This window comes from Globicephala melas, chromosome 10, assembly GCF_963455315.2.
Source record: "Globicephala melas chromosome 10, mGloMel1.2, whole genome shotgun sequence".
In the NCBI taxonomy this organism is placed as follows: Eukaryota; Metazoa; Chordata; class Mammalia; order Artiodactyla; family Delphinidae; genus Globicephala; species Globicephala melas.
The window spans coordinates 71,149,242-71,161,968 of record NC_083323.1 but is presented as its reverse complement, the minus strand read 5'-3'; the positions used below and the strand labels follow the sequence as shown (position 1 = coordinate 71,161,968).

At 37.2% G+C, this 12,727-nt stretch overlaps 1 protein-coding gene across 1 annotated transcript in view; it reads left to right on the top strand.

The window, feature by feature from the left end:
- Nucleotides 1-12,727, top strand: part of LOC138842857 (mucin-19) — a 98,814-nt gene that overhangs the window by 82,237 nt on the left and 3,850 nt on the right. Inside the window, exons 52-63 of the mRNA XM_070046543.1 lie at nt 3-56; nt 807-860; nt 2,353-2,403; nt 2,528-2,581; nt 3,307-3,360; nt 3,995-4,048; nt 7,099-7,152; nt 7,631-7,684; nt 9,718-9,747; nt 11,950-11,981; nt 12,070-12,232; nt 12,570-12,607. Coding sequence (XP_069902644.1) covers nt 3-56; nt 807-860; nt 2,353-2,403; nt 2,528-2,581; nt 3,307-3,360; nt 3,995-4,048; nt 7,099-7,152; nt 7,631-7,684; nt 9,718-9,747; nt 11,950-11,981; nt 12,070-12,232; nt 12,570-12,607 — 692 coding nt within the window. The remainder of the gene's footprint in view (nt 1-2; nt 57-806; nt 861-2,352; nt 2,404-2,527; nt 2,582-3,306; nt 3,361-3,994; nt 4,049-7,098; nt 7,153-7,630; nt 7,685-9,717; nt 9,748-11,949; nt 11,982-12,069; nt 12,233-12,569; nt 12,608-12,727) is intronic.

The window sequence follows — 12,727 nt, the reverse complement described above, 5'->3', positions numbered from 1 at the left end:
AGGTACCACTGGAGTGTATCGTGGTAGTACCATCTCACCTTGGAGTTCCAACACAGGTGAATCAATGGGGAAACAGGTGCTATAATTTCTTTCTTGGGGCAAGTTCTGGAGCAATAGCACATGATGCCTTTTTATGACTTTCTATTAGATTTCACTACTCTCTACCTTTTCATTCTTAGAAGCTACAACTTTCAAAGAAGGAAGCATAACCAAAGAAAAGGAGGAAGCTTGTATTTATGAAAATTATATCATTTCTTCTGGGATAAACCTTATACTGTAATTCTTAAGAGAGAAGTCCAGAAAGGATTCCCTTTTTGACATTCAAGCTATTACCTGGGTGTGAGATGGAGGCATTATATGTCCATATAATTATAAGTAGGGAAGCAGAGATGATGGAAGTAACTCTGGAAGTTTAGTTCTATTAAATTTTTGATTTTGGATGTTATGAATTTATTCACTTTATACAATTAAATGCATTTAGACAAATATTGTTTTTATTTCTTGTCATTAGGAGCCACCACTGGCACATCTGAGAGGCCAAGTCCTGGAAGTGAAATAGGTAAATATGGGAGAGGCCCAGTGACCTCTGATATTTAACCTTAAGAAGCAAATCATCAAGGCCTGGACATGAGCCAATGTTTTTATTGTTGCCCTGAATTTAAAAATGGAGAATGCACCTCATTTTGACAGGATAGCCCCAAGAAGAGTCTTCTACTTTCAAGTCCCAGAGATCTTGTTGGCCATGCTCTTCTCGGGATGTTAAATGCATCACTATTGGGATTCTCTGTTTCTCTCTTCTACTTCAGGTACCACTAGTGTAGTCTCTGACACAACAGTTGCATCTGGAAACTCTAACACAGGTAAAGCAATAACCTAATGGGGAGTATAAAGAACTTCAGTAATGAGATAGCCTCCTCCCTTCAACTCTTGCACCCAAAAACACACATTCCCTACCATACCCAGTGGATACCACCCAACTTTTCTGAGTACATGAGTCTTCAGTATTTAGTATTTCTTTGTTTCACTTAGGAGCCACAACTTCTTTGGGAAGTGGTGAAACCACCCAGGGTAGAATTAAAATAGGTGAGTAATAACAGTCAAAAATTATTTTTCTCTTCATCTTAAAGTATATCACATTGGCTATAATAAAATTAGGGGGAATTCTATTCTACCTGAATCTCTCTTTGGGTACAAATTGTTAGGATGTTAACTGCCCTATATTTTACCCCGTGTGAATTGCCTTTTTTGTACATTTGTAATAAAATGGCATAATAGAAGCCACACTTAAGGCAAGAAAATTTCTGATATAATTTGTGCTAAACCAAATACTACTTTGAAACCCTAGTAAAAGGGAATCATAAATTGATTCTCTCCTCTTGTGATTTCAGTTACCATGAGGGTGACTACTGGCACAACTATCGCACCTGGGAATATACAGGAGGAAGGAAAAAATTTATAACTGATAGAAGATATAGTGAGGTCAAATGTTGACAGTTTGGGTTTAAGATGCTCTGAGGTGTCCAGTTAGTATGCTCAGCAGGAGTGATAAATGCGACCAGAACACAGAAGAGAAGCTTGCATTGGAGATAGAGATTTGTCAAGTCATTCACTTACAAATGATATTTGAAACTGTGGATGCTGGTGGGTTTCCTTATGATGGGCATATAGAGTGAGAAGAGAAGACAAATAAACAGAAACATGATTCCTTGAGCTACAAAGGTGGGCAAAGGCAAAGGGTCCTGAAAAAGGGAGGAGTTGGGGCTCAACAATTGCCAGTATGGTTAAGTCAAATCCATAAGGCAAAGTTTTGGAGTGCTGGAGACTAGATTGCTTCTAATTTTGGGATTCAGAATGTAAAATCAAACAGGATCAACCAGAATTTGCAGGGGACATATGTGTTTTTAATATTTTGTTTTTCAGAGAGCCTAGCCTTACAATTATAAAACTTTGAAATTAAAAGGGAGACCTGTCTTGAAATAATTAATTAAAATTTCAAGATTCTTGATCCTTTCCATTTTTTAACCTTCAGGAGTCACTAGCATAATTTCAGGGAGCCAATCTTCTAGAAGTAAAATGGGTGAAGTTGGGGAAGTTAAAAATGTGAAGATGGGAGAGGCACCCAACTCCATGATACTAGTTCTAGAAAAGAAGGATCCCAGAAGACTGGAGTTTACCACAAGAAATGAAACAGATCAATAAAAAAATGTTTATTTCACCTTTTGGAACAAGGAATCCTAGAGAAGGAATGCATTCTTTTACAGAAACACATGATTTGTCCTAAACCATGATCTCCATCTAATAAGAAAGACATCCCTGCACATTTCCTCCTCTTTATATTCTCTCCCATCCCAGGTACCACTGGGACAGGCTCTAGGACATCCTCACCTGGAAGTTTCAAAACAGGTAAGTCAAATAGTAAAAGGAATTCTCCTTTAAGTGGTCATAGGGAGAAGATCATACACTGCTATATAATTTTCATATTTTCAACCCCTCAAGCTTCTCAATTTTTCCTCCTTTGCTCTTACAGAAGCCACAACTTTTAAAGAATATGTTGGAAACACTGAAGCAGGAATTTCATCAGGTGAGTTTTGCCAGATTTTGGATTCTCAATGATTTTTTCATTTGAATTTACTACATACAGGTTGTGAATGAAAATTAGCATGACTTAAAAATAGTTTCTTTTAATTTAATAGCATATCATAAGGCCAGCCTAGATTAGCTCCCTGGTTTTTTCTAGAGAACATACTATAGATGTAATTTAATTCTCTAAGCACATTCTTTATTTGAAATTTCACTGCTTTTGTTTTGCCAGGCAATAGCCTGGAATCAGTAGGAGTCACCAGTAGCCAAGAAGGTGAATGGAGATCACTATAATAGACACAACTAAATTTGTTAATTAAGGCTTCGGTTGAGATGCCTAACCCTTGATCACAAGTTTAGACAATTTTTTTCTGGTTTTTTTTTTTTTTTTTTTTTTTTTTTTGATGCTGGAAAACCAGGGAGTTAAGTCACTAGAAGTAAATCATGTAAATAGAGGACAGATATTCTCTCATTTAATATCAGATTCTAGATGATTCTAGATCTAGAGAAATAAGATCTATGGAGCATGACTTTTCCTCCTATATTTTATTTGACCAAGCAGTTATGAGAAAGTGCACAGGAAAATATGCTAGGCTTAACATTTTGTGCAAGAAAAAATTTTAAACAGTTTTCTACTGCTTCAGAGAAACAGGAACACTTGTCAATACCACACTCTTCTTAGGGTGAGAAAGGCTTTGTGAGGCTTATCCTTCTCTCTTACTACAGGTACCACTGGGATAGCCTCTGGCACAACAGGTATTCCTGGAAGTTCCAAAACAGGCAAGTAAATATTTAATATGTGGCTCTAAGTAGCTAAGCCTAGAAAAATAAGAGCCTTTCTCTGGAATTTACTGACTGTTGTAACATCAACACAGCAAGTCCTGACTTTAGTCTTCTTTGCCTTTCTTAGGAACTAGCACTGGAGTTGGAATGCAAAAAAGTAAGTGTCAGTGGTTCATATCTGTTGAGTTCTCAGTTACTGACTCCTATGCCTTTGCTTCAACCTAGGGGAATGTTGAAGGTAAAGATAAAGGGCCAGGAAATAGGGCAGAATCTCAGTAGAGAATGTCCTCTTCCAGCCATCTAAGGTTGTCTTCTTGCTCTGAGTTTCTGGGCTCCAACCAGAGCCCCGAGGTAAGTGTGTAAAAGTGCACAAGGGCACACTACTAAAGGGAGGAGTAGAGGCTGAAATCCAGCCAGCATTTCTTCAACAAGTTATAAATCCATGGGGTTTCATCTGCCCAGAGGGTTTTTTTTCTGTTAGTTTGTTTTTACTTCATAAAGTTGCTCTATGGGCTAGCTGCAGCATTGGCCTAGACTTTCATCTGATTTACTTTCTCTTCCTGCTTTTGATCTTTGAGGCTACCTATAGAAGGTATGTCTGATGTGAAATGTCCTTCATTTGACTTTGCAGGCACTGCTGTGATATCAAGCAAAATTACTGGTGTCTCAGAAAGTTCCAGCCAAGGTAATGGAAATGACTGACAGAGTGAAGTTAACATGTTCAATATTCTTCTTCCCTTTAACACCCAATTGTTTCAGAAAATGGATATTTATCTCTATGAATATTAAACTTGAACTGTAAAAGAAAAATTGTACCAAATGGAGTTAAATGGGCAAAAAAGACTTTAAGATTATTAAATAGGAGTCAAGAACATTGCAATAGGTTGAGATTTTGAACTTAACTTTGCTGAAATAAAAGGTGGGAGAGTGTTTAAGTGCTGGGGTTAGCTAGTGGGAAAGTACTAGACAGCGTTAGGGGAGAGGTTGGTTTCTGTGATTTGGTGATCTGTGTTTGCTAATTGGTGCTTATAGAATGAAGTTAGGCTCCTACCTTCCCACAGTGACAGGGAGATAGGGGCACTATGTTTCTTTTCTGTTTTTATTGAAGTATAGTTGATTTACAATATTATATTAGTTTCAGGTATACAGCATAGTGCTTCAATATTTTCATAGATTATACTCTATTTAAAATTATTACAAAATAATGACTATATTCCCTGAAAGTATAATATATACTTGTTGTTTACCTATATTATATACAGTAGTTTGTATCTCTTAATCCCTACCTCTATCTTGCCCTTTCCTTCTTCTCTCTCCCCACTAGTATCCACTAGTTTATTCTCTATATCTGTGAGTTTGTTTCTATTTTGCTATATACATTTGTTTGTTTTATTTTTTAGGTTCCACATGTAAGTGATAACATACAGTTTCTGTCTTTGTATGACATTTCACTAAGCATAATACTCTCTAGGTCCATTCACATTGTTGCAAATGGCAGAATTTCATTCTTTTTTATGGCAGAGTAATATTCCATTATATACGCATGCACACATATATACTTACTACATCTTCTTTATCCATTCATCTGTTGATGGACACTTGGGTTGCTTCCCTATGTTGGCTATTGTAAATAGTACTGCTTTGTACATTAGGGTGCATGTATCTTTTTGAATTTGTGTTTTTATTTTGTTTGAATATATATCCAGGAGCAGAATTGTGGGGCCATATGGTAGTTCTAATAGATTAAAGACCTAAATGTAAGACCTAAAACCATAAAATTCCTATAAGAGAACATAGGCAGAACACTCTTTGACATAAATCATAGCAATATTTTTTTGGATCTGTCTCCAAAAGCAAAGGAAATAAAAACAAAAATAGGCAAATGATTTTTTCCAGAAGCATTCCCGGTTACAAATTACCTCCCTCCTATCCCCTCAGGCTGTCTCCTTGCAGCCAACAGCAGTCCTCCCCCCAGGTTTGCTCTCCAATCCCCACGTTCAGCTCTCAGCCCCCATGTGCACCGGTAGACACACGTCCCAGATTGGGGCATGCAGGGTTATGGTGCGGACTGTCTGTGTAGGTGTCACTGTGTCCTGTCTGCCACACACCCTCCTTCAACAGCCTCAGATGCTCCCTTTCTGTCCCAACTGATTTCCCTGTCAGTGAGGGGTCTTCCCCAGATGTGGGAACCTCTCCTGTGCTTCAGCTCCCCACCAGGGGCACAGATCCCATCCTGCTTCCTCTCCTTTTCTTTTTCCCTTCTTTCTTTCATCCTACCCTGTTATGCGGGGATCTTTCTTGTCCTTTCCGGTGTCCAAGGTCTTCTGCTAGTGTTCAGCTGGTGTTCTGTGAGAATTGTTCCATCTGTAGATATACTACTGATGCATTTGTGGAGAGAGATGAACTCTCCATCCTCCTATTCCCCCACCATCTTGGTCAGAATGGCCATCATCAAAAAATCTACAAACAATAAATGCTGGGGATGGTGTGGAGAAAAGGGAACCCTCACGCATTGTTGGTGGGAATGCAAATTGATACAGCCACTATGGAGAACAGTATGGAGGTTGCTTAAAAAGCTAAAAATAGAACTACCATATGACCCAGCAATCCCACTACTGGGCGTATACCCAGAGAAAACCATAATTCAAAAAGACTCACGCACCCCAATGTTCACTGCAGCACTATTTACAATAGCCAGGACATGGAAACAACCTAAGTGTCCATCGACAGATGAATGAATAAAGATGTGGTACATATATACAATGGAATATTACTCAGCCATAAAAAGGAACAAAATTGGGTCATTTGTAGAGACATAGATGGACCATGAAAGAGTCAAAAAGAGAAAAACAAGTGTCGTATATTAACGCATATATGTGGAATCTGAAAAAATCGGTATAGATGATCTTATTTACAAAGCAGAAATAGACACACAGGTGTAGAGAACAAAAGTATGGATACCAAGGGGAAAGGGGTGGTGGTGGGATGAACTGGGAGATTGGGGTTGACATATATACACTATTGATACTATGTATAAAATAGATAACTAATGAGAACTTACTGTATAGCACAGGGAACTCTACTCAATGCTCTGTGGTGACCTAAATGAGAAGGAAATCCAGAAAAGAGGGGGATATATATATATATATATATATATATATATATATATATATATATACACACATATAGCTGATTCACTTTGCTGTACAGTATAAACTAAAATAATATTGTGAAGCAACTACACAGCAATAAAAAAAATAAGCAAATGAGACCTAATTAAATTTAAAAGCTTTTGCACAGCAAAGGAAACCATCAACAAACAAAAGACAACCTCCTGAATAAGAGACAATATTTACAAATGATATGACTGACAAGGGGTTAACATCCAAAATATATAAACAACTCCTACAACCCTCCCCAAAAAACTAATATGGGAGAACCAGGAAACCAGGATATAGGAAGCAAAATAGTTAAGTGTGAAAATAGTTTTTGTCATTAAGAGAAGGGGGCCCTTAAATGATAAGGCTACCAGGGTCATAGGAAAATACTCAATTCTTCTTTGAGCCAGGAGTTGCTATGTTAGGGCCTGTTTCAATGGCAGGAGCATGAACCAGCATTAGTAGGTGTACTAGTACACTCCAGGTGCTTTGAGACTCTTATTCTTTGTGAAGATGTCTTCAGACACACTCTTCTGAGACCAGAAAAAGTTCACTGCTCTTTCCCTATTCATTTTAGTTACCTCCAAGGAAACATCTGAAACAACCAGTGCTCCTGTAATTTCTACCACAGGTAGGTCAAATAATAATAAATGAACTTTGCTTGGTGGCATCTTAGAAGACAGGGCAGCTTACCTGAAGTTAAACTCTAGCTTTTTTAGTCCCTCTACTCACCACGTTTGTGCCTCTCTTAGCAGTCACTGCTTCCACAGGAGTCAAGGAAACCTCTGGAACTGGAATGCAAACAGATGAATGCTAGCAATACAGACCCTTCAATGATCAGTGTGCCTGTGATTATATATGAGGAGTTGAGTTTGGAGGAGAGGAGTGGTGGGAAAGGAACAGCAAAGAAAGGCCAGGAAGATTATCCTACATTTCCTTTTGGAGTATGACTTTGAAGTTCAACTAGGGATTTGTTTTTTCCTCCAGGATTTTTTTGGGTTAGGTTTTTAGCAGAACACCTCACTGGAAGACTTAGTTATGACCTTGAAATCTCTGAGAATGGGATTATGAAATTGCATTCCTGAAATTTTAAATATTTCCCTCCGCAGGCTCCACCTCAGTGTCAAATGGAATCACAACAAGCCCCAAAGTGTCCTACCCAGGTAAAATGAAATGACCCAAATGCACTGGAATGAATTGTCTCTTCCACACGAAGCTTTCCTTAATCGTGAATGTGTGTGATCATTTGTGCGTGCATGCATACACACAGAAACTTGATATGCGTACATGATATCTAATAAATAAAATGACAGCATTATCCTTTTACAGAAACCACTGTAGTAGCAACAGGAGATCAAGAAAATGAAAATAAAACAGGTCAGTATGGGAAAAGTACTGATTTTTTTGTTATTCAACTAACACTTCTTTAATACCTTACATGTGCTAGACTCTGTAGCAGCCCTTGCCATTTTATTATTTTGTGTGTGGGGGGGGGGAAGAGATTATTTTTTTAATATAAATTTATTTATTTGTTTGTTTTTATTTTTGGCTGTCTTGGGTCTTCGTTGTTGAGTGCAGGCTTTCTCTAGTTGCGGCAAGCAGGGCCTACTCTGTGTTGTGGTGCATGGGCGTCTCATTGCCATGGCTTCTCTTGTTGCGGAGCATGGGCTCTAGGTGCGTGGGCTTCAGTAGTTGCAGCATGAAGGCTCAGTAGTTGTGGCACATGGGCTTAGTTGCTCTGCAGCATGTGGGATCTTCCAAGACCAGGGTTCAAACCCCTGTCCCCTTCATTGGCAGGCGGGTTCTTAACCACTGTGCCACCAGGGAAGCCTGGAAGAGATTATTATCTACACAGATACTATCGTTATAGTGTATTTAATGCTTCTCAAACACGTGCACAGCAATTATGGTCCTGGGAGTGCACTGAGACTGTTAATTTCTGTTTATTAGTTGGTAAGGTTGAATGAAGGCATTAGGGAAGAGATCATTGATTTCAATATTGGCTAGGGTGAGGAGGGAATTCCTGTCAAATGGCACTTAAAAAGACAGCGACTTGAGACAGCATGAGTGACTTCAGGAATCAACCAGGTATTGGTAATATTTGTATGAGGTTCAGGGAAGAAATGAGATTAGATAGGTAAGCAAAGGAATGTTTATGAAGGACCTTATTTCCAAACTTAAATGAGACTTTATCCTTACAATAAATGGGGTCTCCTTAAAGATTTTGTTAAGAGAATGATATGATCAGATAGGTCTTAGAAAAATTGCTGATAGCAATGTGGAGCGTATGAGATTGTATCTTATTCCTCCCGTTACAAATTTTTTCAATGAACTGGGAATTCTGGGTAGGGAAAATTTTCTGCTATATTTATGCCTAAACACAATTTCTCTCTGCTGTTGCTGGTTTCTGGTAATCTGTTAAGCATTTATAATTGAGAATTAGCCTAGTGTCCCCTTAGTAAAGAGAAATATTTTATGCCCCAAACTTGCACATCTTTAATTAATTTATTTTCTGTTTTTCTGTACCTATTATTTGTTGGGGTCCTTTTACTCAAACATAAAGAAACTTTAAGTTCTTCTCAAATATTCTGTTATTTCTAGTTCAGCCTTCTACTTGGTAGAGAGAATAAAAATATTAATCTGAATTTTAGCAGTTTGGAAATAGAATTTGCAATTGGAGTGGATTGTTAGGTTGATGAAACTTTGTGATAAGTGAAGCCTCACAAAAAATAGTAAGCAGTTTAAAGCATTTTGTGGGAGTGGAGACAGAACAAGATTAAAATATTGTAAGACAAAAAGAGGATAAAAATTCTTAAAGGATTAAAACCAGGCAACTAATAATACTTATATCTTTTCTATATCTGAGTTATCCTTTTCCTTGTTTGATTATACATTTTATTGTCCTATTTATCAGAACTGTCTTCTGAGAAATTTTGAAGAGAAGTTTACCTTGATTCTCATTCTGCCTTTTGATTCTCATATTTTCCTCCCATTAAAATTTGAAATCTAAAAGAAACACTTTCTAATGGTGGAATATCAAATGCCATGAGGAGTAGAAAGGGAAGATTGATGGCAATATGTCTGTTTGTAAAACTAGCAATGTGGTCAAGTGCTTTCAGTGATTAGAAAACTATATTTATTCCAAACCTATTCCAGTAACTTTAGAGATTAATATGAGGTGTCTGTTTTTACACAGGATGTCCAGTATCACTTCCACCGCCTCCAGGTAAGCTTACCTCCACTTGAAAATCAAGCATCCTACATTAATGGTTTTTCTTGTAAATCAAATTTCAGAGGTCATGCCAATGAAAGTCACTAGCTATGGAAGTGTGATAAAATAGGAAAACTTGAAGTGTATGAATTTAGCTTTTATTCACCAAATAAATAGTGAGTGATAGTTTGTTTTGTCACACACAAACTAATAAAGCCAAACCAAACAAATGCATCTTGTCACTTAGTCAAAATAGAGTTTACTAAATAAAGTGTTTCATGTAACTATACGATACCTTGATCAAAATATTGCTACTCGATAGTATTTTTGAAGCTAAATAATTCCAGCTTTTATTGAGGACTGAATTTTAGCAAGAAAAATTAGGCATAACCAGAGTTCAATACTTTTAGAGGACTTTGAGTTCCTCTAAAATTATCAAGCCAATGTGATGTGCTTTGTACAAAGTGGCAAAAGTTACCAAAAAAATCATTCTCTGATCTTAGGATATAGTGGGAGAAGGGAGATTTTCAAAGAAACATAGGTAATTTTCATATAAGGCTGAAAATAAATTTCACAGTGAAATATGTGACCTATGTATTATATAGAGAGCACATGTTATGTGTCACACATATTACATATATTGTATACTTTGGAAGGATTCTCGTGTATTTCATTAGCAAATTGGAATTTGAGAACAATAAGTAGGCTATTTCAGGGTATGTAAATGAAAGAAGTGAGACAAGGTCGAGATGATAGATTGGAGACATGTTATGGCAACCTCAGAAGGCAGAATGCTAAAATAAAGTATTTAGTTTACAAGACTGTAAGGGGTATCAGAAGTTCTTAATTGAAGCAATGATGAGATGAAAAGTAGGCTTTAGAAAAACTGTTCTACCTATGACACAGACAATTGACTGGATCAGAAAGAAGACTGAGTCAGACTTCCCCAAAAAAGCCAGATTCTGCTAGGTCAAAGATACTAAGATCCTGCTTAAGGATACGGGGTGGGGGAAGGGTAAGCTGGGACAAAGTGAGAGAGTGGCATGGACATATATACACTACCAAACATAAAATAGAGAGCTAGTGGGAAGCAGTCGCATAGCACAGGGAGATCAGCTCAGTGCTTTGTGACCACCTAGAGTGGTGGGATAGGGAGGGTGGGGAGGAGGGAGATGCAAGAGGGAAGAGATATGGGGATATATGTATATGTATAACTGATTCACTTTGTTATAAAGCAGAAACTAACACACCATTGTAAAGCAATTATACTCCAGTAAAGATGTTAAAAAAAAAAAGATACTAAGGTCCTGGAGTAGTATTGTAACAAGTAAAATCAGGAAAGGAAGGGATTCAAGTGAGGATAAAGATACAAGATTTTGCAATTTGTTCAATGCCAAATGATGGAAAGGAAATAATCAAGATGACTTCTAAGTTTTAAGCTTAAGTATTTGAAAGCATAGTTCAGCGCGTAACAGGAGGTGGCCAGCTTAGATGAAAAACTGGTTTTAGGGGAAAAATGATTCAATCTATTTTGTGCACATTTTGTGCATGTGTCTGAGTTTCTTTTAAATCTGCCGAGGTGCTGTTTATTAGGCCAAGGGAGATCTGGGCCCGTAGCTCACAAGAGATGTTTATACAGGAGCTAGAAGTTTGAGAGTCATCCACTTGATGTTACAGTAGATACTGTAAAGATGGAGGAAGGTACCAGTGGGAAGAATAGAGACAAAATGAGAGGGAGGAGGAAGTGCTGCTAACAGGAATTTCAGAGTGTTCAATCTGAAGGAAGAATGTTTCCAAGAAGGTGAGAGGTAAAAAAATGTCAGCTATTGTAGGGAACTTGAAAAGCTGAGAAAGAGTGCTTGGGACTGGTAGTTATGAGGTCTTGGTGACTTTTAGGATTGTGGAGACAGAAGTCAGAAAGTGAAACAATAAGTAAAACAGTATCCATAAGATTTATTGACCACTGACAGGAGAGGTCAAGAATTATCCTTTCTGAGGATTGTAAAAATAAGAACTATATATATGCTTGCTAAAGACAGTTTGCTCAGAGTAGGGGGAGGTGATTTATCCACCTTAAAGCACCTTACAATCCTTCATAATTCTGTATCTCTGAAATACTAGTGCCAATTCAGTATTGGTCAACCTGGTGGTTATTACAGATAATTGACTGTTATAGTTTGCCGAATTTAATTAGCATTTGTCATTTCATGTTAACAGTTTGTCATGGTCCACTGGGAGAAAAGAAGTCTGTAAGTACACAGTTTGTCTCTACTTTAATCCAAATTTACTGTCATTCCTGTATTCAAATAGAAGTCTAAACTTCGTTTGTTTTTGTAGCCTGGAGACATATGGACTGCCAATTGCCACAGATGCACCTGTACAAATGCAAAGACCGTAGACTGTAAACCCAAGGAGTGTCCTTCTCCACCCACATGCAAAACTGAAGAGAGGCTTGTAAAGTTCAAAGCTAATGATACCTGTTGTGAAATCGGGTACTGTGGTATGTATTCATAATACATTACTTGAATTGAATAGTTGTTTACTTATTCACGCATTCAAGAGATATTTATTGAGCTACTAATATGAGTCAAATGCTTGATGGGTGTGATAAATAAAGCAGAATCAATACTTGTCCTCTTAAAGCTTACTATCTTTGGAACAGGGGAAACCCAGTTAAGAATGTAATCAGTAGGTTAAAAGGAGATGATGGTGTTATGGGAAGAAACATTATAATGTTTCCTTATTGGTTGGTAAATATGATCTCATATACAATTTCTGTTTTGTAAATAAAAAATTATAATATTTATCTTAGGGTAAAATATGTACTTATTTTTCAGAACCAAGAACATGTTTATTTAAGAATATCGACTATGCGGTAAGGTCATTTCTACTTTAAAATACTTTTATTAATATAATTTTGAATAAATGCAGGCTCTTTCGGCTAATATGAAAAAATCATAGATAATGGTGGAGTGGAATTTATTTCTTTCCCATA